This window comes from Saccopteryx bilineata, chromosome 2, assembly GCF_036850765.1.
Source record: "Saccopteryx bilineata isolate mSacBil1 chromosome 2, mSacBil1_pri_phased_curated, whole genome shotgun sequence".
Lineage (NCBI taxonomy): Eukaryota > Metazoa > Chordata > Mammalia > Chiroptera > Emballonuridae > Saccopteryx > Saccopteryx bilineata.
The window spans coordinates 312,290,538-312,315,427 of NC_089491.1; the positions used below are offsets into that span (position 1 = coordinate 312,290,538).

At 47.1% G+C, this 24,890-nt stretch overlaps 2 protein-coding genes across 6 annotated transcripts; one reads left to right on the top strand and one right to left on the bottom strand.

Annotated features, from left to right (window-relative positions):
* Positions 1 to 1,102: 1,102 nt before the first annotated feature.
* On the bottom strand, positions 1,103 to 9,090 carry METTL25B (methyltransferase like 25B). 5 transcript variants are annotated; one of them, XM_066261792.1, is made up of 9 exons: positions 8,681 to 9,089; positions 5,122 to 5,246; positions 4,773 to 4,965; positions 4,217 to 4,279; positions 3,796 to 3,939; positions 2,665 to 3,149; positions 2,055 to 2,239; positions 1,488 to 1,602; positions 1,103 to 1,320 (listed from the first exon to the last, which is right to left on the bottom strand). In XM_066261792.1, exons 1-8 carry the CDS (start codon positions 8,789 to 8,791, stop codon positions 1,502 to 1,504), a joined length of 1,407 nt encoding a protein of 468 aa, XP_066117889.1. In that variant the 5' UTR covers positions 8,792 to 9,089; the 3' UTR covers positions 1,103 to 1,320; positions 1,488 to 1,501. The 5 variants fall into 5 exon arrangements, with proteins under 5 accessions (XP_066117889.1, XP_066117888.1, XP_066117887.1 ...); XM_066261791.1 differs by lacking the exon at positions 1,103 to 1,320 and having other exon boundaries at positions 1,352 to 1,602; XM_066261790.1 differs by lacking the exon at positions 1,103 to 1,320 and having other exon boundaries at positions 1,352 to 1,633; positions 8,681 to 9,086.
* Positions 9,091 to 9,141: 51 nt separating this feature from the next.
* Positions 9,142 to 15,827, top strand: ISG20L2 (interferon stimulated exonuclease gene 20 like 2). Its single transcript, XM_066261795.1, has 4 exons — positions 9,142 to 9,462; positions 10,063 to 10,896; positions 14,029 to 14,229; positions 14,924 to 15,827. Exons 2-4 carry the CDS (start codon positions 10,177 to 10,179, stop codon positions 15,035 to 15,037), a joined length of 1,035 nt encoding a protein of 344 aa, XP_066117892.1. The 5' UTR covers positions 9,142 to 9,462; positions 10,063 to 10,176; the 3' UTR covers positions 15,038 to 15,827.
* Positions 15,828 to 24,890: the final 9,063 nt, after the last annotated feature.

Genomic DNA, 24,890 nt, shown 5'->3' on the forward strand with positions numbered 1-24,890 from the left:
CTCTCAGTAACAGAAGATGCCACCCGTTCTGGAGGGCAGTGGGGTTCAGGGATGTGAGACCTCATTGTTGCACCTCTGCTGGGTCTAAGTAGGTAGAGTGAACATCTGTCCTTTTTTTGTTTTTAGTGTTCATTTTATTGATTTTAGAGAAGGAGAGAGAGACGGGAACACCAGTCTGTTCTTGCACATGCCCTGACCAGGGGTCGAACTGGCAACCTCTGCACTTTGGAACAGTACTCTAACCAATCGAGCTATCTGGCCAGGGCAACACCTGTCCTTTTCTATATTTAATAGAAATGGAAGGGAAATAAAGATTTTTTTGTGTGTGTGACAGAGAGAGACAGGGACAGATAGGTATAGACAGGAAGGGAGAAAGATGAGAAGCATCAGTTCTTCGTTGCAGCACCTTAGTTGTTCATTGACTGCTTTCTCATATGTGCCTTGACGGGTGTGGGGGGTACAGCAGAGCGAGTGACCCCTTGCTCAAGCCAGTGACCTTAGGCTCAAGCCAACAACTATGGGGTCATGTCTATGATCCCATGCTCAAGCCATCAACCCCACGTTCAAGCTGGTAACCTCAGGGTTTTGAACCTGGGTCCTCTGTGTCCCAGTCTGATGCTCTATCCACTGCACCACTGCCCAATCAAGCCAGAGATTTTTTTTTTACAGAGACAGAGAGAGAGTCAAAGAGAGGGATAGACAGGGACAGACAGACAGGAATGGAGAGATAAGAAGCATCAATCATTAGTTTTTCGTTGCGCATTGTGACACTTTAGTTGTTCATTGATTGCTTTCTCATATGTGCCTTGACCGTGGGCCTTCAGCCGACTGAGTAACCCCTTGCTCAAGCCACTGACCTTGGGTCCAAGCTGGTGAGCTGCTTTTTTTTTTCTCAAACCAGATGAGCCCGCGCTCAAGCTGGCGACCTCGGGGTCTTGAACCTGGGTCCTTGGCGTCGCAGTTCGACGCCCTATCCACTGCACCACCAACTGGTCAGACTGTTTTTTTTTGTTTGTTTTTTTTTACAAAGACAGAGAGAGAGAGAGAGAGAGTCAGAGAGGGATAGATAGGGACAGACAGACAGGAACGGAGAGATGAGAAACATCAATCATTCGTTTTTCGTTGATTGCTTTCTCATTATGTGCCTTGACCATGGGGCTACAGCAGACCGAGTAACTCCTTGCTTGAGCCAGTGAACCTGGATCCAAGCTGGTGAGCTTTGCTCAAACCAGATGAGCCCGCAATCAAGCTGGCGACCTCGGGGTCTTGAACCTGGGTTCTCCGCATCCCAGTCTGATGCTCTATCCACTGCGCCACCGCCTGGTCAGGCAGATTTTATTTTTTTAATAAATTAAAAATAAAAATTTTATTTAATATTACATAACACATGAAAGGAGAGAAGGAGTACAAAGCTGAAGGTCTGTGAGGCACCAAGATTTCAGAGAGGATGCAAGTTACTGAGTGAGGAGTGCAAACTGTGCGCTCACCAGATGTACACATCTCAGGCCGCGTCAGCTGTCTTCAGTCTCCAGAACAGAGAAGGCCTGACCCAGGGGCCTCTTGGTGGCCACCAAAACCAGGTTTCTGGGAGAGAGTTCAGGGCTGAAGATGGGCAGAAGCTCAGAATGGAAGCCTGGGAGAAAGGCAGGGCTACTGAGAAGGGGAGAAAAATGAAGCCCATTCTTGGTCCCACTTTTTGCCCAGTCTGCAGGCAGGCACAGTCTTTTCCAATGGGGGAGGCTCCAGGAGACTAAGGAGACCCAGTTCTCTACCAGAAACACCAGGCCTGAGGCAGTGACTTGAGAGGAGGCAGTCCTCTGCACTTTGCACATTCTCAAAACCTGGGATGCTTGCTTAAAATGCACTACAGGGATCCATGCCAGAGGTTGATTCAATAGGAATGAATATTTTTAAGTCCCCCACCCCATTCCTGTCCCACTGGTGACTCTGAAGCAGGTAGTCTAAGACCACAGTGATGAACTGTGGCCCCTGAAGAAGGAACCCCAGAATTCTAGCCCCTCTTGCCCTGGGTCCCTGCTATAGGCCACCCTCACCCTGCTCCTGAAGATACAGCAGCCGGTCCAGTAGAATCAGTGTCTCCACCAGTGGGGCCAGCAACAGGGCGAGGCTGAAGAAGGCCACCACACGGTTCTCCTGTGCCTGGTGGGCCCAAAGGGTAGGCAGACTCAGTGGCAGATGGGGGTCCAGCCCCACCTGTTGTAGCCCCCGCTGCACGTATCTGTGGGGAAAGCCACACACAGCACTCGGTTCGGTGTTAGGAACATCCACCTCCCACTCTAACTGTCCAATCTTAATTTCATTCCAACTTTGCCTGACTTGCCACCCTAATTTGAATTTTTAAATGTTTTTCTGTCTGTGAGCTATCTGTCCAATAAAAAAATTGGTCCCAAAAATGTGCTTTCAGCCAGTTATGTCCAATTATTTAGCCATACTTTTAGCATTTAAAAATCTTGAGTCTCTTGATAAAAGAGTGACAACTCCCTTTTAAAGACATTTTGAGAAGCTGCCAGTCAGTGAATGCATAATCCCTCCCCAAGGAGTATTTATATTTTTCTTTAGGACATGTGAACAAGTGAGAGTGGGAGGGAAATCAGACCTCTGCTCAGCTCCCGCCCCCCACCACCCGACCTCATCCAGCCTCACTCTTCAATCTTGAGCTCATGGACCCTGGGGATCCCCTGCACGCCAGGCCGACAGAGCTTGGGCTGGGCATGCCGGATGACCGTCTCCAGTGCCGCCCGGTAGCAGTGGGTTCGGAGGCCAGGGCCTGCTTTCTGTAGCCTCTCAGCATATTCCTCCAGGGCATGGCAGGCCCCCTCCCGCAGCCTGTAGGACAATTCACAGCCAGGCAGCGCAGCCACCCACTGACTCAGTGGGTAGCTGCCAGGATTACTCAACTTCATGTAGCAGCAGCCCACTGAGGCCAGGGCCACCACCTCAGGGCAGCAGGAAAAGTGCCTCAGCAAGGCAACACTCAGGTCCCCGCAGGCATGGAGGCCTGTCAGCAGTAAGCGGGCCCCACCTTGAGGTGAGTTCTCCAGTGGAAGTAGAAGCTCCTCACACAGGGTTCGGGGGTCTACCCACTGAACCACATGGTGTGGGGAGCAGCGAGAGCCAATTTGCACCACCTGTGGAAGCAGGAAAGGACAAGGTAGGTGGGAAGTGTGTTTGCTGTCCCATGCTGCCTCAGGCTGCTGGAGGGATCTGTCCTTCTTTGGGTTCTCTCCCAAAGAAGAAGGTGGAAGAGAATGGGGCATGGAAAAAGCTAGACCTTGATCAGGAGATAAGATAAATTATGGGTCTATCATTAACTGCAAATTAAAAAAAACCACAACAACTATTTATTGATTTTAGAGAAAGAGAAAGGGAGAGAGACGGAAATAGGAATGATAACCTGTTTCTGCATGTGCCCTGAGACCTGGGATCAAACCAGCAATCTCTGCTTCGGGATGATGCTCTAACCAATGGAACTATTCGGCCAAGGCATTAACTGCAATTTTTTTCATCTCTGTGTCTCAGTTTCCTCATTTATAACAAGTCTAATACCTGACTGGCTACTTCACAGGTTGTTGTGAGATGAACCTATCAGTGTAGAAGCACTTTGGAACTAGAGAGTGCCTTTAGGATGGGAAGAGGCTTTGGCGAAGGGGAAACCTAAGGAAAGGAGTGGGAGAGAGAAGGACCACATCAACTCAAGCTGAGAAACTTGAAAGAGGGAATCCGGCCAGGCAGACCCTGCACCTGCAGTCCTGGCTGAAGTAAGGGTTAGCCTACCTGTGGGTTTCTCTTCTCTTCTTTTTCCAGAGCCTGCAAGAGCTCTTGGTCCAGGTGCTGGGCTCTCTCCACCAGTCTCTGATCCCCTTCGATGCTCTTCACCTTCAGCCCCAGCCCCAGGGACATGAAGCGGGAGAGATGACCCTGGAGTCATGAGAGAGAGGGTAGAGAAAGCCCTGTGCAGAGTTTTTATCCACTGTCACCTTCTCTATCGGTGGCCTGGACACTTGGGCCCCAGGCCCCCAGGAGGCTTAAATTCTGTCCTGTTTACTTGGTACCATCACTCCTTGGCATCTGCCTGCCTGGGCCTGGGGCAGGACAACCTGTCTTCCAGCTGTTCTAGTCCCACAACTCAAAAACACATGCGCACACACATGCAAACGAACAAAAAAACAGAGTATCAGGGATCTGTCTGGCTCACCTGGCCTGAGCCTACATCCACAACCTGGGTACAGCCTGTGAGGTCACTCAGTTTTTTCACCAACTGAAAGAGGGAACAAAGGACTCTTGGCCATTGGTTCTTGATTGCCAGGGCCATCATCCCTAATGAGGGTGTAGGAGCTTAAGATGGCAGAGAAAGAGGGGCAGAGGGTGCAATGGAAGAGATAAGATAGGGAAACTAAAACTAGGGGTGCTGACCCCGGGGTCAGGCTACTCTCCTTGCCCCTCTCAGATCAGTGATTCAATCTCCCCTACAGACAAGAGACCCTCTGTGAAGCCATGAGCAGGTTATGGAGGAGTAAAAATAGGAATCAGATGGTGATTCAGACATAGCTACCAACCAACCCAGCAAAAGGATTAAAAAACCCCCCACAAATCCCCCAAACCAGCATTGAGAGATGATTTTAGTATGCCTGCCAAGGAAGGTAATATCTAGGGCTTCTGGTCCTACAGGTGACACAAGGTGCCCATATCTTTGTAACCCACCAGCTTAGGAGTCCCCAACCTCCCAGACACCACCCCAGGCATCTCCTCACCTCTCCCAGCCTCCAGATCTCATGCTGCTTCTTGGGCCTGACATGTTTTCGGAATGGAGCTGTAAGTCGGGAGCTCTGGCTGGGGTTCTCCAGAAACTCTGAAGGGGTCTGAAACCCAGGCGTCCGGGTAAAGGCCAGGGCATAGGCTGTGGACTTCAGGGCCAGCAGGGTGAGTGGCCACACCGACCTGTACCTGAGATAGCCCGGCCCAGACCCCCAGTGAATAGTCCTATTGCGTCCTGAGCGTAACAGTTTACAACCCAGGAAGCCCTTGTGAGATTCTCTGAGCAACGGCTGGCTACAGGGTTCAGTGTCAAGTCCCCCAGCACAGGACCCCCCTTGCCCATACCTGACCACTTCCCCTTCCCTAGGCATCCCCAGCAGCAGTGAGGCCAGCTGTGGTGGATTCAGTCCATCCAACGCTTCCTGCCATGAGCAAGGGAGTGTGCTCCAGAGGTTGTCTGTAAAAAATTCCTAAAGAAGAGGAGACAAAATCAATAGGCTAATACCTTTCATGTTCTTCCCACCCCACTATCAACATAGGGCTACTGACTGCAACCAGAAGGTACCTTCTGCCCTGGCCGGTTGGCTCAGTGGTAGAGCATCGGCCTGGCGTGCAGAGGTCCCGGGTTCAATTCCCGGCCAGGGCACACAGGAGAAGCGCCCATCTGCTTCTCCACCCCTCCCCCTCTCCTTCCTCTCTGTCTCTCTCTTCCTCTCCCGCAGCCGAGGCTCCATTGGAGCAAAGATGGCCAGGGCGCTGGGGATGGCTCCTTGGCCTCTGCCCCAGGCGCTAGAGTGGTTCTGGTTGCAACAGAGCGACGCCCCGGAGGGGCAGAGCATCGCCCCCTGGTGGGCAGAGCGTAGCCCCCGGTGGGGGTGCCGGGTGGATCCCGGTCGGGCGCATGCGGGAGTCTGACTGTCTCTCCCCATTTCCAGCTTCATAGAAATAAAAAAAATAAAATAAAATAAAAAGAAGGTACCATCTACTCATCCGAGTCACCTCTTCTCTAAAGTCTGCTCCAGCCTCCCCCACCTTCTTTGGAGCCTAGACTGCATTCTGAACACACCTCTCCTTTTAGCAGTTTCCCACTTGTTTATATGTCTGTTTTCTCCACTCAACTGAATCTAAGGGCAAGGATGGTGCCCATTTTCTTTCTTTTCCTTTTAAAGATTTTATAGGAAGAGAGAGAGAAAAGGGGGGAGGAGTGGTAAGCATCAAATTATAGTAGTTGCTTCTCATATGTGCCTTGACTAAGCAAGCCTGGGGTTTCAAACAGGAGACCTCAGCTTTCTAAGTCGATACTTTGCTGTGCCACCACAGGTCAGGCAATGGTGTCTTCTATACATCAACATCGCCAACTCATCAGTGACTGACACTCAGTATTGGTGTGTTACCATTTAGTAATCTCCCATTATATATGCCAGACACTTGATGTGCCAGAATGTATTTTTATGCATTCATTTGTTGAACACAAATTCTGGAACTTTGATTATATACCACATTCTACTGTAGGCTCAACATACAACAGTGAACCAAACAGACAAAATTGTTGCTCTTGCAGAGTTGACATTAATATACATTCAGATAGGCCCTGGCCGGTTGGCTCAGCGGTAGAGCGTCGGCCTGGCGTGCAGGGGACCCGGGTTCGATTCCCGGCGAGGGCACATAGAAGCGCCCATTTTCTTCTCCACCCCCCCCTCCTTCCTTTCTGCCTCTCTCTTCCCCTCCTGCAACCAAGGCTCCATTGGAGCAAAGATGGCCAGGGCACTGGGGATGGCTCCTTGGTCTCTGCCCCAGGCGCTAGAGTGGCTCTGGTCTAGGCAGAGCGACGCCCCGGAGGGGCAGAGCATTGCCCCCTGGTGGGCAGAGCATCGCCCGTGGTGGGCGTGCCGGGTGGATCCCGGTCGGGCGCATGCGGGAGTCTGACTGTCTCTCCCCGTTTCCAGCTTCAGAAAAATACAAAAAAAAAAAAAAAAATACATTCCAATATATGAATTTTTCTGAATTCACATATATAACAAAATGCTAAGAAAATAGCAGAAAGAGTACTTTGAAAGAGTACTATTTTAGATAGAGTAATGAGGGAAGATTTGAATTAACACAAGATTTGAATGATGAATAGAAATGGGCATGTAAACACACTCAGGTAGGCCTTGGCTGGGTGGCATGGTGGATAGAGCATGCGCCAGAGGTCGCTGGTTCAAGCCCTGGCCGGGGCACATACAAGAAGCAATCAATGAATGCACAACTAAATGGCACACCTAAGTGAAACAATGAGTTGATGTTTCTCTCACTCTCCCTTACCCTCTCTCAAATCAATGAAAATTTTTTTTAAATTTCAGGTAATTGCAAATTTATAAAATACTTTAATATGCCAGGCACTGTTATAAACATTTATATCTGTATTAACACATTGAATCCCCAAAACATCCCTATGAGGTGCCAGTTTTACCCCTCATTTTACAGATAAGAAAAATGGCAAACAAGTCACTTGCCCAAGACAAAAAACTAGTAAGTAGCAGAGCTGGGATTTGGAACCAATCTGCCTCTAAAATTCTTGCTTTTAACCATTCTACTCTATTGCTGAAGAAAAACATTCCAATTATCAGTAAGAGCAAAGGCCCAGATAGGTGCCTGCCATATTTGTGGAGCAGAAATCAGGCCAGTGGGGATACAGTACAGTGAATGTGAGAGAGCATGAAATGTGAAGAGATAGCAGGAGCCAGACTTCCATAAGGCTTCACAGGTGATGGTAAGGAGTTAGAATTTCATCAAAACACCCAAGGCCCTGGCCGGTTGGCTCAGTGGTAGAGCGTCAGCCTGGCGTGCAGAGGTCCCGGGTTCGATTCTCGGTCAGGGCACACAGGAGAAGCGCCCATCTGCTTCTCCACCCCTCCCCCTCTCCTTCCTCTCTGTCTCTCTCTTCCCCTCCCGCAGCCAAGGCTCCACTGGAGCAAAGATGGCCCGGGCGCTGGGGCTGGCTCCTCGGCCTCTGCCCCAGGCGCTAGAGTGGCTCTGGTTGCAACAGAGCGACGCCCCGGAGGGGTGGATCCCGGTCGGGCGCATGCGGGAATCTGTCTGACTGTCTCTCCCCATTTCCGGCTTCAGAAAAATACAGAAAAAAAACCCCGAAAAAAAAACACCTAAGAAGCAAGAGACCGCCATGATCAGATTTATATTTTAAAGAGATCTGGCTACTTGTGAAGAATTGATTATGGAGGGACCAGGGTAGAACAATGAAATGGAGACAAATGGGTGAATTTGCTATCTTTTCTGTAGGTAGAGCCAACAAGACTTGTTGATGGATTGGACTGTAGATCAATAAAGGAAAGAGATCAATCAAGGATGGCTTCTGGGTTTGGGGGGCTGAACAATTCAGTGGATGTTGGTGCCATTAATACACTTCATTTATTCTTCACAATGATCCTTCAAATAGGTATCCATTTTACAGCTGAGAAACTGGGTCTAGGAGGAATTTTTATTTAATGTATATGGTAAACATATTAGAGGAGGCAGGATTCTAGTTGGAGTCTGTCTGATTCCAAAGTTGAAACTCTCCATTACATTACAAAACGAGAAATTCATTTCAAGCGTGGATGAATGAACTTGTGTGTTCTTGGAACACCTAGGAGAGTTCAAGGTAGCTGCAGCAAGGCTCAAATGTCCATGCATTTTATTACTTCGGATTTAGAAACGTTATGGGAAACAACCTAGATATTAGAAATGTTAATATTTGTGTCATCTGTAAAAAAGGAAGAATCCCCTTACTTTTAACCCCTTCGTGCAAAGACAGACTAAACGTCATGGAAGAAATCTGAAGCTAACTCTCCAATTCTCTCCCTGCCGTAAGCACCCAGCCAAGCACACAACCAGGGGCATCCCGCCCAGACCCCCGTGGCCTCACGATGATGTAGGCGTCCAGGATGAAACCGTAGAGCGACAGGACACGAGTGAGGTTCACAGCTAGCTGCCTTCTCTCTTCATGAGAGAGGCCCCGGACGGAAACGCCCGGCATCCGGGGTCCAGCCAGTGGCGCCAGGAGGGAGAACGCGGTGAGGAGGGAAGCCGGGTCAGCACCATGCGGTCCAGGACCCGGGCTGGGCTCAGCTCTGCAGGCTGGACGAGAAGAAAGGTCTCTGCATTGTCCCCCGAGGCTGCCTTTCCCGGGTTTCAGGTAGAGGTTGAAGACCTAGCGTTCTCCTGACGTCACACAAGTCGCGACGTCAACAGGGAGAAGATGTCAACATCGAAGACAAGCGGCACGCACAGAGAGCCGGGCAGTGACGCCGCAGAAGCAAGCCACGGCGCCCGGGTCCCGCCTCTTCCCGTGCACTTCCCATCGGTCCCGGATGTGAGCCTCGGGGTACCGGAAGTGAGGCTCGGGGTCCCGGTGCGCGGCAGTTCCCATTTGTCGCGGTCTCCGCACACCTTTGAATTTTATCTCCGCGGGGCTAGAGAGGCCGGGGAGCATATCCCGCGCCCGCCCACGCCGCCACTGCCGCCACTGCTTACGCACTCCGAATCCCTGGCTTTACTTCTGGAGGCAGGGGCCCTGCGGGCGCTGGCGCGCGTGCCGACCCCCGGAGCGTTCTAATTCGCGCGCCTGCCGGCGCAGGCTCTGTTCGTTAGCGCCTATTTCCGTATCTCGCTCTAGGCGTTTCCGGTCTTACAGTGTTTATCTGGAAGGTAGGTGATCGTGGGGGGAATGGGCTAAGTGACTCGGACCTCCAAAGTGTGCTCGCTGAGGTAGACTACCCCTGGCCTCAGTTACCCTCCTGCTGCTATGTATTGTCAAAGGTTTTTTACTGGGAGAAGGACTTGGATGAGAAGCATGTGGAAATTTCCTCCTCCTGGGAAAACGAGGGAAAAGAGTACCTGGAATTGTATCTGTTCGTTGGGACCCGCGCTGGGATGCTTGGGTAATCTAGATGTCATCTGTGCCGTACTCGTCACTGGTTTCGAGTGTACTTAAACTTTTCCTCCCTAGACAGATGTAGAGCTCACCTGTTCTGGCTTTCCAGACTCATAGAAAATCAAGCTGGTTGGCCCTCCAACCCCCTCAGTTTACAAAGGAGACATCTAGAGAGGGGAAAAGATTTTTCTAAGACCATAGGGCTGGTGAATTGTCTTCTCTCAGACCGTGCTCCTTTCCTTATTTCACATTAGATTCATTCCCCCTATATCTAGGAGGTTGCTCTGATGTATTTCCTCAGTAAATCCTATGGAGAAGGGTTTTACTGTTCTCCCAGTCTTTGGGCTCTTTATCAGTTTCACTTTCTTTCCCAGGATATACTACAAACCTCTAGATATTGTCTATGGGATTCAGATAGAGGATGAATCCTCTATCTTTTCATCAGTAAGCCATTCTTCATAACTGCTCTCCTACCATCCACCATCCTCATGTCTACTTTAATCCTCAATCTGGATTTTGGCGAACCTCCACCCAAAAAGACATCAGAGGGGAATGCCAAACACCGAAAATTTGTCAGGAAGCGGCGGCTCTTGGAGAAGAGAGGCTTTCTGAGTAAGAAGAACCAGTCCCCTAGCAATGTGCCGAAGTTGCACTCAGAACCACCAAAGAAAGGGGAAACTCCTCAGGTGGATGGCACTTGGAAAATCCCTCCCCTTCAAAAAAAGAAGACTGCTGCTGCCTCCAACAGTGGGTCAGAGCAGTCCCTGGACAGGAAAGCTTCTGTGCCTTGGCTGACGCCTGCCCCGGCACAGAAGGCTGGTTCTGTAGATTTGCTGGGGGAGTTCCAGAGTGCCCTTACAAAGATTAAGAGCCACCCAACTCACCCCCAGAAGAAGGATCCCCAAAAGAATCCTCAGAAGAATACCCCACAAAACTCTAACCCAGCTCATTCAGAAAATGAATGCTCCAGAGAACCTCAGCACGTGCCAAGGAAGATTGTGGCAATCGACTGTGAGATGGTGGGTACAGGACCCAAGGGGCATGTCAGTTCCTTGGCTCGATGTAGTATCATCAACTACAACGGAGATGTGCTCTATGATGAATATGTCCTTCCCCCCTGCCACATTGTGGACTACCGCACCAGATGGAGTGGTATTCGCAAGCACCACATGGTGAATGCTACACCTTTCAGGATTGCTCGGGGCCAGGTGAGAGGCATGGGGCATGATGGTTGCAGTGACATGGGTTGGGAGAGGTCCAGTCAAGTGTGGACAGTGGTGGTGGGAGAAGTCAATGTTTTTTGTTGTTGTTTTGTTTTTTTGTTTTTTTATTTATTCATATTTTTTTTTAGAGAGGAGAGAGAGAGAGAGAGAGGAAAGAGACAGGGGGGAGGAGCTGGAAGCATCAACTCCCATATGTGCCTTGACCAGGCAAGCCCAGGGTTTCGAACCGGTGACCTCAGCATTTCCAGGTCGACGCTTTTTCCACTGCGCCACCACAGGTCAGGCCAGGAGTCAGTGTTTATAGAAGGAGCTGGGGTATTATTTTAATAGCTGGAACAGATAGCCTACAGTGAAGGGGATAAAAGACACACAGTTGATGTGTCAGGTTTCTCATTTTACCTACTGAGCAAACCTACTCACTGTAGCCCTGTGCTGGGTACTACTGGGAGAACAGATGAACAAAAGGAAAGGAGGTTGAGTGGGTAGAGGTAAAGAAGGGGAAGGTCGGAAACTTACTGGCCTAGGGAAGCCTCCAGAGGGCGCCCTTGGTTCACCTCTGTGTCATTTCAGCTTCACATTCTTTGCCTTCTCTAGACAGTCTCTGTTCCAGCAATTCCTTAAATGCCAGAACAGTCAGTTGGAGGAGGCACATCAGAGGTGAAATAATTGGACTTTAGAAAGAACTTGATAGGAAAAGTAAAAAAGCGTCCTGTGCATTAGGGACACCGCTGAGCAAAGGCTTGGGAGAGGCAGGAGATGGGATAGATCTGAGACAGCAAATCTGCTCAGCTTTAACAAGGGCTATGTGTTGAAGTTAATGCAAAGTGAAGGTGTTGGTGGACAGTAAACTGCAGGTGAAGTCAAGAGCAACTAAATACCTAGTTGATTAGACTACATCTGGTTCTCATCATAAATCACTTCCCCAGTGCCCAAGCTGGGTATGAGTCTAAGGTGTATCTAGATGAGTCTGGCCGCTTTCAAGGGGTACTGTTGGGAGACCGTGCACTTATTTCTTCTTGACTGTTGCTCTTTTTCACAACCTATTCGGAACCCCATTTTGGGAATGGCCTTCAGAACCTGTGGCATATTTGGTTGTCCTCATCATACTTTACGATCGTGAAACAGCGTGCAGTTATTTGGTTCCAAGTCTGGTGTGAATAAGGTTCCTGAACAGCTGGTACATACTCTCTGGTTATGAGCAGGAGAAGCTATAAAGCAGTGGGACTGACTTTCTGTTAGACAACAGCATAAGCATGGGTCACCTAATCACTTCTCTCTGTAGCCTTAGTCTATAAGTGGTTCTTAATCTTTTTTGGCTGATAGACCTTTTGAAAATATAATGAACGCCATAAACCCTCCATCTGTAAAAAGACTAACAAAAGTATATATACTTTGCCTGTAATTTTGGGATTTCATCACCTCCCGGAGCCCATCTTTGACTTCATTTGTCCCAGCCTTGTGCCTAAGGTCAGCATAATAATAATGATAATGGTTAAAGGACTCAAATCACAAGCCAGACTGAACTGGATATTACATAAACATCTTGAATGTGAATGTGATTTGGAACTATAGGCAAATTAATCTGTCATTGGGATGGAATTAATGAGAAGATAAAGAGCCACTGACAGTGTAAGTCCAAAAAATGGTTAGACTATGAAAAAGACCTACTTTCAGGGGAGGTGGGGTGAGAGTATGGGTGAAAGGTGAAAGGATTAAGAAGTACAAGTTGGTGGTTACAAACTAGTCCTGAAGATGTAAAGTGAAGCATAGGGAATATAGTTAGTAATAATGTGATAACTGTATAGAATCAGTTGGGTATTGGAAATATCAGGTGGAACACTTTGTAAAGTATGTGACTGTCTAACCACTATACTGTACATCTGAAACCACTACAAAATAATATTGAAAGTAAACTGTAATTGAAAAATAAAAATTATCCTGACCATGCAGTGGCACAGTGGATAAAGCGTCAGCCTGGGACTCTGAGGACCCAGGTTCAAAGCCCTGAGGGCACTGGCTTGAGGGTGGGCTCAACAGCGTGAGCATGGAATCCCTGGCTTGAATGTGGGGTCTTGACAAGCCAGTGTTTCTGGCTTGAGCCCAAAGGCCACTGTCTTGAAGCCCAAGGTTGCTGGCTTGAGCAAGTGGTCGCTGGCTTGGCTAATGCCCCTGGTCAAGGCACATATGAGAAAGTAATGAACAACTAAGGTGCTGTAACTATGAATTAATGCTTCTCATCTCTCTCCCTTCCTGTCTGTCTGTTCCTGTTTCTCTCTCCCTCAAAAACAAAAAATAATAAAATAAAATAAAATAAAATAAAAATAGTCCTGACCTGTTGTGGTGCAGTGGATAAAGCGTCAACCTAGAAAGCTTCGGTTTCTGGTCAAAACCCTGGACTTGCCTGGTCAAGACACGTGGGAGTTGCTGCTTCCTGCTCCTTCCCCTTCTCTCTCTCTCTCTCTCTCTCTCTCTCTCTCTCCCCCTCTCTCCCTCTCTCCCTCTCTCCCTCCCTCCTCTCTAAAATAAATAAATAAAATCCTTTTTTTGGAGAGAGAGAGGGAGGGAGGGAGATAAGGACAGACAGGAAGGGAGAGAGATGAGAAGCATCAGTTCTTCATTGCGGCAACTTAGTTGTTCATTGATTACTTTCATATGTGCCTTGACGGGGGGTGTGGGTGGGGACTCCAGCAGAGCGAGTGACCCCTCGCTCAAGCCAGCGACCCCACACTCAAGCTGGTGATCCTGCGCTCAAGCTGGTGAGCCCACGTTCAAGCCAGATGAGCCCATGCTCAAGCCAGCGACCTCAGGTTTTGAACCGGGGTCTTCTGCCTCCCAGGCCAATGCTCCATCCACTGCACCACCGCCTGATCAAGTGAATAAATAAAATCTTTAAAATTTTTTAAGAAAAATAAAAATTAAAAACACTCTTACTTTCACCTTGAGGGGAGGAGATGGGTTTTAGGTGAAAGAAAACTTGTGGGAGAGGGCATTTCAAGGATGAGTCAGGTGGGCACTTGATGGAAAGAATCTGAAAGGACTTAGGGCCATGATAGACTTTGAGGATGCAGGGCTCTCCCTGAGTTGTCCTCCTCACCACCTTTTCCACACTGATTTCAGATCTTGAAGATACTCACAGGGAAGATAGTGGTGGGACATGCCATCCACAACGACTTCAAAGCCCTTCAGTACTTTCACCCCAAGTCTCTTACCCGCGACACCTCCCATATACCCCCTCTCAACCGGAAGGCCAACTGTCCAGAGAATGCTACCATCTCTCTGAAGCATCTCACCAAGAAGCTACTAAACCGGGACATCCAGGTAGTATCTCCCCAAATGCTTCCAGGCCTCCTGCTTGGACACTGGAAGCCTCCTTGCTACCTCTCCAGGCTCTGACCCCAGAATTCCTTTGTTTGTAGAGAGATCCAGGCTGTCTGCTCTTAAAGGAAGAGCTTTGGGCTAAGTGGCCCATTGGTCCCTCTCCATGTGTCCATGGGATAATAATTCCTGTTCTCTATCTTACAGTGTTCCAAAGGGTACTTGGAAAAGGGGGAAAAAGACCTTAAGTGGGTGTAAAACCATAAGAAAGGAAGAAAGCAGGTAGAGGTAGTGGCCCTAAGACTACATAGTGGATGCAAGGATCTCTTGTATTTCACATGTTTGGCCTTCGGGCTGACCTTCCTGGTAAGAGGGTGTAGACACATGTTATATAGAAAGAGTTAAGGAGCTGGGGAAGGTGGAACACTCAGAAGGCCTATGATTTGTATGTTCCGTGTCTACAGAATGTGTAAAACTATGGCATGCACATGTTGCCACAGAAAGGGTTGAGACAGTAGCAAAGACTTCCTAGGAGTTGAACCCTTGAAATTAGATAAGGAGTAGGGCCCACTGGAGTTCTACCTTTGCAGCTCACTAACTGCAGAAGCAACAGCTTGTGTGGGGGTTGGGGGAGCCAGTAGGAAAGGGGAAAACACTGTCTTGTAGACTCACGTTCTTCTCTTCCTCCCTCATTCAGGCTGGGAAAGGAGGACATTCCTCTGTGGAAGACGCTCAGGCCACCATGGAGCTGTACAAGTTGGTTGAAGTCGAGTGGGAACAGCACCTGGCTCAGAATCCCCCAAAAGATTAGCAGCAGTGGGGACACCAGTGATGAGAGTAGGCAGAGGCAGCACTGCACCCAGGAGACACGGGTGTGAACCAATGGATGGCTCTGCCAGCTCCACAGTTTTAGAAGCTTGAGTTGTTGGAGAGAGAGGGTCTCTACCCCAAACTTAATATCCATTGAAATTTCTCATCCGGTGTTGTGTTCTGTATCTAATTAAGTGTCCCATGGAGGAAGTTTCCATGTAAGCACCCAGCCCTGTACTGTTTACCTCTTAAATGGTGCTAACTGAGTTCCCAGGGTGCTTTGTTCTAGTCAAGCTTTTTGACTTTCAAGGGGCAGGGCATACTGGGAAATTTAGTTTCCCAAACTGCCTTATAACTAGGGTGGCCATTTGTCCCATTTTATACTTTTTGTACTCAAGTAATTAATAGCACCCTTTTCACTCATATTGTAATCAAGTATCCTGGTTAGATGATAAATTGTATGACCACATTACATATCAGAGTCTACATCTAGTCTATATCAAGACATTGCCTTCCCACCCTGATTAAGAGGAGCCGTCCCTGGTAAAATTTAGTTCTTAGGGTTACAAGACAGTAGAGCTGAGACTGTGACTTCAAGTCAACTTCTGTGATTTAGGAAAGCAAGCAGTTTCTTTCCTAAGCAATAGAGGATTTATTTAACTTTGATCCCACTTGGTAGGTTAAAAAAGAATTTAAAGTGTTTTAATGGTTTTTAGTCTTTTACTTTGCTAAACCAAGCCTCTAAAAAAATCAAATCATTCCCTTGATAAATTTTAATAATGGAAAAACAATTCTGTGGTGTTTCCTTTTAAGTTCTTATTAAATCACTCTGTCACAAGGTCTTGTAAGGCTAAATTCTATAAGGGGTTCCAGAGTTTCTGGATGTCACTAACTAGGCCTTTGTTTCCCACAAGTCATCAGGAAGCACTGACCAACTTTTTATTTTTTTTTTTTTTTTTTTTTTTATTTATTATATTTTTTTACTGATCTTAGGGAGAGAGACAGGAACTGATCTGTTTCTATATGTGCCCTGATGGAGATCAAACCTGCAACTTTCATATATGGGTTCAATACTCTAATCCAGGGGTCCCCAAACTTTTTTTAATTTTTTATTTTATTTTATTTTATTCATTTTTAGGGAGGAGAGAGAGAGGGAGAAAGAGGAGAGAGAGAGAGAGAGAGAGAAGGGGAAGGAGCTGGAAGCATCAACTCCCATATGTGCCTTGACCAGGCAAGCCCAGGGTTTCGAACCGGCGACCTCAGCATTTCCAGGTCGACGCTTTATCCACTGCACCACCACAGGTCAGGCCGGGTCCTCAAACTTTTTACACAGGGGGCCAGTTCACTGTCCCTCAGACCGTTGGAGGGCCGGACTATAAAAAAAACTATGGCCTGACCTGTGGTGGTGCAGTGGATAAAGCGTCGACCTGGAAATGCTGAGGTCGCCGGTTCGAAACCCTGGGCTTGCCTGGTCAAGGCACATATGGGAGTTGATGCTTCCAGCTCCCCCCCTTCTCTCTCTCTGTCTCTCTCTCCTCTCTAAAAATGAATAAATAAAATAAAAAAACTATGAACAAATCCCTATGCACACTGCACATATCTTATTTTAAAGTAAAAAACAAAACGGGAACAAATACAATATTTAAAATAAAGAACAAGTAAATTTAAATCAACAAACTGACCAGTATTTCAATGGGAACTATGGGCCTGCTTTTGGCTAATGAGATGGTCAATGTTGGTTCCATATTTGTCACTGCTAGTCATAACAAGTGATATGACGTGCTTCCGGAGCTGTGGAGCATGCGTCCTGCGTCACCGGAAGTAGTACTGTACATGAGCGACGTGGCACTTTGTTGCGCCACCACATACAGTACAGCAGGGGTCCCCAAACTTTTTACAGGGGGCCAGTTCACTGTTCCTCAGACCATTGGAGGGTCAGACTATAAAAAAACTATGAACAAATCCCTATGCACACTGCACATATCTTATTTTAAAGTAAAAAACAAAATGGGAACAAATACAATATTTAAAATAAAGAACAAGTAAATTTAAATCAACAAACTGACTAGTATTTCAATGGGAACTATGGACCTGCTTTTGGCTAATGAGATGGTCAATGTCGGTTCCATATTTGTCACTGCTAGCCATAACAAGTGATATGACACGCTTCCAGAGCTGTGACGCGTACGTCCCACGTCACCAGAAGTAGTACTGTACATGAGCGACGCCACCATATACAGTACTCCAGGAGCACAGGATGCAGATGCTCACTGACCACCAATGAAAGAGGTGCCCCTTCTGGAAGTGCAGTGGGGGCCGGATAAATGGACTCAGGGGGCCGCGTGTGGCCCGCGGGGCCGTAGTTTGGGGACCCCTGCAGTACAGCATTCGCATCCTGTGCTCCTCTCACTGATCACCAATGAAAGAGATGCCCCTTCCGGAAGTGCGATGGGGCTGGATAAATGGCCTCAGGGGGCTGCATGCAGCCTGCAGGCTGTAGTTTGGGGACCCCTGCTCTAATCAAGCTATCTGGCCAGGGCCCAAGCCTTTATATGTAATCTACGTGCTATGGTGCCTTGTCCTCACTCCTACCACAAATTAAAGAACATACCTCACATCACATTCCATTAGAGCATTTTTGCTCAGAGGGCATGTGACCAGGAGAGTGACTTACAGAGTGGGCACGTGGGAGGGATGGGGCAAGAGAGAAGGGGTGCTTGGTGACACCAGCCTGGGTGCTCCTGCTAGCTCTTTCTTGGTGGTACACACCCTCATTTTGGGAAGGTGAGTCACAGGTCTGACCTTGTGTCTGGGATCTCTGTCTTGAGAGAATGCATATTCCATATATACACCAGGATTTGGACCCCTTTGAGTGGCTTGATTGGCTCCAGGGGCCATAGTCACAGCTGCCTGTAGCAGGGAATTTTCTGCAGCCACACCAGACCAAACATGGTCTTGTCATGTGCTGCAGGATCTGCTTGTACAGGCAGCTGTTGAGCTCTGAGCAAGTTAGTTCCTGCTGAGCCCAGCATGAATGTCCATGACACTTCACAAGGAGGTGCCAGGTGCCCTGCACGCTAGGAAGGCCACACCCCAGACAGCACACACATGAAAGCAAGTCTTCATTACATTGTGATCAGTAAACTAGAAAATAACAAGACAGTTATTTTAGTTCAGTTTTTAGGGTACCTTTTGGCTGAAACAAATCTGGCTTTGTGTGTATCTTGGTAAAATAGCAACTGGCTTTTATGCTTCATCCCCCACACCCATGTTCTGAAGGGCCCCTTTTCTCAGTCCAACATTGGAGAGAGCTCAGTCTTACTTTGCCCACCAAGAGAACCTGGGGGACAAGAGGACCTTTCAACTATTTGCTCACGATTTTCTCTCATCACATTTTCTGGTCAGAACCCAGCTCCCTCTGCCGGGGTGCCTGGGGATCTCCTGTTCATTCCCCTTCCTTCACCCCTCTTGCTACTTACTGTACAGGGGCCAGCCTATACTATACAGGTTCTCAACTTCAGCAGGAAGGATGTCAACACAAGTCCAGGTGATTTTGAGAGGAAGTTTATTAAAGCAGGGAGAGAATAAAACAAGAAGGCCTAGGACAGAAGAAGCAACAGGAGAGAACCTAGGCAGTGCTCGACGTTGGCCTTCTAGAAAAGTTATGGGAGCCTGACTTGTGGCACAGTGGATAAAGCATCAACCTGAAACTTGGAGGTTGCTGGTTTGAAACTCTGGGCTTGTCCAGTCAAGGCATGTATGAGAAGCAAGTATGAGTTGATGTTTCCCACTCTTCCACCCACCTTTTTCTCTCTCCTCTCTAAAATTAAATAAAATCCTAAAAAAAGGAAGAAGAAAAAAAAGAAAAGGAAAGAGAAAGAAAAAAGGAAATAAAGAAAGAGAGCGAGCCTGGCCTGTTGTAGCGCAGTGGATAAAGTATCGACCTGGAACCCTGAGGTTGCCAGTTCAAATCCCTAGATTTCCCTGGTTAAGACACATACAAGAAGCAATGAGTTGGCCTGACCTGTGGTGGCTCAGTGGATAAAGTGTCGACCTGGAAATGCTGAGGTCGCCGGTTCAAAACCCTGGGCTTGCCTGGTCAAGGCACATATGGGAGTTGATGCTTCCAGCTCCTCCCCCCGTCTCTCTCTCTCTCTCTCCTCTCTAAAATGAATAAATAAAAATAAAAATTAAAAAATTAAAAAGAAAACAGTAAATGTATAATAATTAAAAAAAAAAGAAGCAATGAGTTGATGCTTCCCTCATCTGCCCCTCTTTCTCTGTCTCTTTCTCCTATAAATAAATAAATAAATAAATAAATAAATAAGTAAGTAAATAGTCTAAAGAAGAAAAAAAATTATGGGAAAGAAGTGAGCCAAGATGGGGCCACTGTCAGCTCACTGGAGAGTCAGAAAAGGAAACATTAAGGATAAGTTCTGGGGAGGAGTCGCCACTGCCCATTGCTCCCCTGGTTGCATGTCTCACAGGGTCCCTTAGAGTTTAGGAGATGCATTCCTGTACGGCAGTGGTTCTCAAACTTTCTGAAGTCGGGGCGCATTTAAAATCTACAAATAATTGTAGGTGCACTATATACAAATTTCTGAGAAATGTTATTATGATTAAGTCAAATATTAAAGAAAAAATATAAAGTCCAAGCATGCTTTTATGATAATTAAACAAAATAATGACAAAACTAAATTTATCCTGACATTATAAAACATTTTTTATGTTGCCTGACCTGGGTGGTACAGTGGATAAAGCGTCGACCTAGAACGCCGAGGTCACTGGTTCAAAACCCTGCACTTGCCTGGTCAAGGCACATATAGGAGTTGATGCTTCCTGCTCCTCCCCCCCCCTTTCTCTCTCTCACTCTCCTCTGAAATGAAAAAAGAAAAAGACAAAAAACATTTTTATGTTACATTTTTTGAGTTATGCTTTTTAGAATTTGTAAAAAAGGGGTTAAAGAAAAAAATGACAAAAAGTTATCTTTTTATATATACAGTATAGATACATTCTTAGTAAGATTTAATAAATTCGGCAGGTCCCGGTGCAAATGTGGTTTTTCATTCTTGTGTTTATGAGAAACATGAGCCTGATGTGTCTTAGCAATTTCTTCAGTGTTTGGGCATATATTTGAAAGGCAAACTCTCATTTCCTTGTCAATACATTGAAGAATTCCTCTCTTTTTACTTTTAATTGTGTTGCAGGTAGAAAATCCTAATTCACATAAATAGGATGTTGAAAATTATAGTAAAATGTTCAAAGCTTTTTTAGATATTGCCACATATTCTTTTATAGAAATCCAAAAGGCTTCAAGAGACAATTTCTTATGTTTAATCATTAATCCATAACTCCCACCATACATATCATCTTAACGTTACACCAAACAAAGGATAGAAGAAACTTGCCTCCAGTCTTTCCGGGGAACATAAGGGGTAGTGTAAATAATCCAGCACCTCAGCTTAACAGCCTTTTACAACCTAATCAGGCAAGTGAGGTGGGGGGTTGGGCAGACTGTCAGCTTACAGCCAATTCCCCACACCTCTGTCCCCAAAAATCTAAACTCCCAAAACCCTGTTGGTTTTTTGGTCCCCAACAGGCACATATTTCTCTGGAATACCATAGGGCACACCTGGAAATCTTCTAGGGCACACTAGTGCACCCTGGCGCACACTTTGAGAACCATTACTGTAGGGGAAGGAGAAGGGAAAGGCTTCATTATGCTCCAAGGAGGGATTGAGCATGCTGAGTTCTTTATTTTTTTCTGTTTGTTGTTGTTTGAGGGTTTTTAAAGACTGAGAGTTTAGTGGAGGAGCTCAATAGAACATCAGCTTTTCCAAGTGTACCCTCTCTGGGCCGTGGTCTCTACTGATTGGTCAGCACCAGGGCTGGGGGCGGCGGTCATTGCAGCTGATCCTAGCATCACTTGCCTGGTTTTGCTACTTTTTCTGGGTCTGGAGCTAAAATACAACTGAGGTCTTGATGTTATCTCCAGGGAGGAAAGGTCAGGAGGCACACCCAGTGATATGCCAGGGGAGGAAAGGCCACCCTGGGGGTGAGGTCTGGTGCCAGTTTTGCTCATTGCTAGACACCCCAGGGCTTCCTCCCGACTGACCTTCTGTATCTGCTGTACATTGCTTGGCCAGTTTGTTCAGCTGTCTCAGTTTCCCCATTCTACTTGCTAAGGAATTTTCTTTACTTCTTACGATTCTGCCTCACTCTGTCCCCAGGATCCTGGCTTCATCAGCTGATAATAGAAGAAACCCATTACAGATTGCTACCTGAATCCCTGTCAGCAAGTCCTGCTTGGCCTTAAATCTAAGACCCTTCAGAGTGGACCATATGAATGACAAAACACAGGCTCTTCTAATGTTCTCTTTATGGCATAATGGTGTTTTCTAATGTTGAGACCCTCCACCGCAGGTGAGCATGGCATAGAGCAAAGAATGAGAACTAAGTCTGCCAAACATAACTTCAGATCTAAAACTTCAGTTAACCAAGTGCTTCTCAAAAGAAGAACAGGGAGTATATTTTTTAATTTAAGATGATAGCACTGCCCCTCCCTCCACCCTCAAGAACCACTGATCTAGTGAAGGCTCCAAGGAAGAATCATTTAATTCCTAGTTTAACAGATGATTACAGCTGACAATAGGAAAAATCAACAGAACTGTAATTATGAACTTGCCCCAAGGCACATTAGTCCAAGTTTAGAGACAAATACCCATGTATGTAATATGCCAGGTATAGCTATGAATACCCTATATCTACAGCCTGTGTATTGTTCACAAAGCACTTTCACTTGCCTATAGTGTATAGCAAGTCCACCAAACAGCTGTGTTATCATAAGAAACGTACAAACTTGTAGAGAATTATTTTTTAGTTTATTTGAGCCAAACTAATGATAAATCCCAGGAAGCAAAATCTCAATAAATTGAGAAAATGCTTTGAAGAATGATAGTTATATAGCTTATTTTATACATTGAAATCAAAGGAGGAGCCTGCCCAGGTGGTGGTGCAATAGATAGAGCATCAACCTAGAACACTAAGGACCCAGGTTTAAAACCCTGAGATTGCTGGCTTGATCGCAGGCTCACCAGCTTGAAGCCCAAGGTCACTGTCTTGAGCAAGGGCTCACTGGTTCAGCTGGAGCCCCCGTCAAGGCACATATGTGAAAGCAGTCAATGAACAACTAAGGTACTGCAACGAAGAATTGAAACTTCTCATTTTATTCCTTCCTGTCTGTTCCTATCTGTTCAGGGAACAAGACAACAATGAGGGATTCTGTGGTATGCTCTGCCACATTCTGGGGGTCTAGAAAAGATTGCTCTGACTTTCCAAGGTTATGTTATCTTAGGTGCAAGAAGACAACAAACAGGTTCATTTAAGATTGACCTTTGTCAAGGAAGCTATAGTTCTAGGATATGACTACTGGTATGACCTGCTTTTAGTTAGGATTTTTTTAAAAATTTAGTTAAGAATTTTTATGTTCAGACCATCTTATGTGGTTACTTTCAGTCTCTGAGTTTGTGAGGCACCTACAGTGCAGGCCTCCCCTTGGCTTGTCAGGTTCAGTATGTGGCCTCTCTTTCATCCACAGCTATATAGAGTTACAGCAAGTGACCTTGTTTGACACTGAGTTTGAAGATTGACTTTACCACTTAATAAATTTGTGACATTCTCGCTTGGCTTCTTGGAGCCTCAATGGTTCTAGCATCAAAATCCTGGATTCCTTTTTTTTTTTTTTTCCATTTTTCTGAAGCTGGAAACAGGGAGAGACAGTCAGACAGACTCCCGCATGCGCCCGACCGGGATCCACCTGGCACGCCCACCAGGGGCGATGCTCTGCCCACCAGGGGGCGATGCTCTGCCCACCAGGGGGCGATGCTCTGCCCATCCTGGGTGTTGCCATGTCGCAACCAGAGCCACTCTAGCGCCTGAGGCAGAGGCCACAGAGCCATCCCCAGCACCCGGGCCATCTTTGTTCCAATGGAGCCTTGGCTGCGGGAGGGGAAGAGAGAGACAGAGAGGAAAGCGTGGCGGAGGAGTGGAGAAGCAAATGGGCGCTTCTCCTGTGTGCCCTGGCCGGGAATCGAACCCGGGTCCTCCGCACGCTAGGCCGACGCTCTACCGCTGAGCCAACCGGCCAGGGCTGGATTCTTTTTAACACTTGATGTTTAACTGATAATTAGTAATAATGACAACTATTTATATTGAGTGTTTCCTTGTGCCAGGCACTGTGCTAAGCCCTTTAGGTGCATTGTCCCATTCTCTGTAAGGTAGGGGGTGGCGTTCTAATATAATAACTGAGGAAACCAGGGATGACAAAAGGCAAGAAATCTTCCTCAGGCCAAATAGCTGGAGGCTGGTAGTGCTCACAGTCAGACCTGCCAAGTTTGCCAGTCTGAAGCCTCTGCTGCCCTAACTCTGCTGTTAATACATCCAAGTGGCATCTGATGAGACTTGGAATCCTTCCACTCAAATTTTTATTAAGCACCTGTTATGTGCCAGGCATTGTGCTAGGTGTTGGGGAAATGGCACTGTCTTTTCTCCCAAGTTGCTTACAGCAATAAGAAACCAGTAAAGGTACATTAATTTAGTGCGCTGTGGCAAATGCTGTCCAGAGTCACTGAGAAATTTAAAGCAGGGGAGTGACACAATCAGAATTGCGTATTAGGAAGATGAATCTGGTGCCAAATGGAAACTGGATTGAAGAAGGGCCAAGAAATTAGTTTTTATGTTTGAATAATTTGGATGAGCAATGCAGAGGTCTGAATCAGTGAAGTGGGAAGATGCATATGAGCATCACTGAGGAGGTAGAATCATCAGGACTCAGAGATCAGGGCAAGATGACTAAAGGTAGATTTTATATTTCTGAATTACAGTGAATAAATAGCATAGTGCCATTCACAAAAATAGAGACTACGGCAGGCAGGAGAGCTGGGGTTTTTTTTTTTTTTTTTTTCTGAAGTTGGAAACGGGAAGGCAGTCAGACAGACTCCCACATGCGCCCGACTGGGATCCACCAAGCATGCCTACCAGGGGACGATGCTCTGCCCATCTGGGGCGTTGCTCTGTTGCGACCAGAGCCATTCTAGTGCCTGAGGCAGAGGCCATGGAACCATCCTCAGCACCCGGGCAAACTTTGCTCCAATGGAGCCTTGGCTGCGGGAGGGGAAGAGAGAGACAGAGAGGAAGGAGAGGGGGAGGGGTGGAGAAGCAGATGGGAGCTTCTCCTGTGTGCCCTGGCCGGGAATCGAACCCGGGATCCCTGCACACCAGGCTGACACTCTACCACTGAGCAAACTGGCCAGGGCCAAGAGAGCTGGTTTTCAAACATGATAAACATTATGAATTGGGTATTGATTGACTTTAAGCTGCCTGAAGATAGTCAAATGGAGATGTCCAGCCAGAGTAAAAGAACTGTAGGGCTGCAAATTAAGTGTTAGAGACAACACTGTATCAGTGGGATGAGGCCTTTATATATGAAGGTATATAAAGAAAAGCAGAACCTGACCTGTGGTGGCAGAGTGGATAAAGAATCAACCTGGAATACTGAGGTCGCCGGTTCAAAACTCCAGGCTTGCCCGGTCAAGGCACATATGGGAGTTGATGCTTCTTTCTCCTCCCCCCCCCCTTCTCTCTCTCTCTTTCACTCTCTAAAAATGAATAAATAAAATCTAAAAAGAAATTGAAAAAAGGAAAGCAGAAGGTTAAGGTCCAAACCTCGGGAATACCTGTACTCAGTGAGGCGTGAAGAGTCTGAGCTCTCCCAGTGAGTGGCTGTGGCCTCAGCCCAGGGTGTTTCACTCTCATTTTCAGGTCTGACTTTGGTCAGAGTGCCTCTTTCATGCACC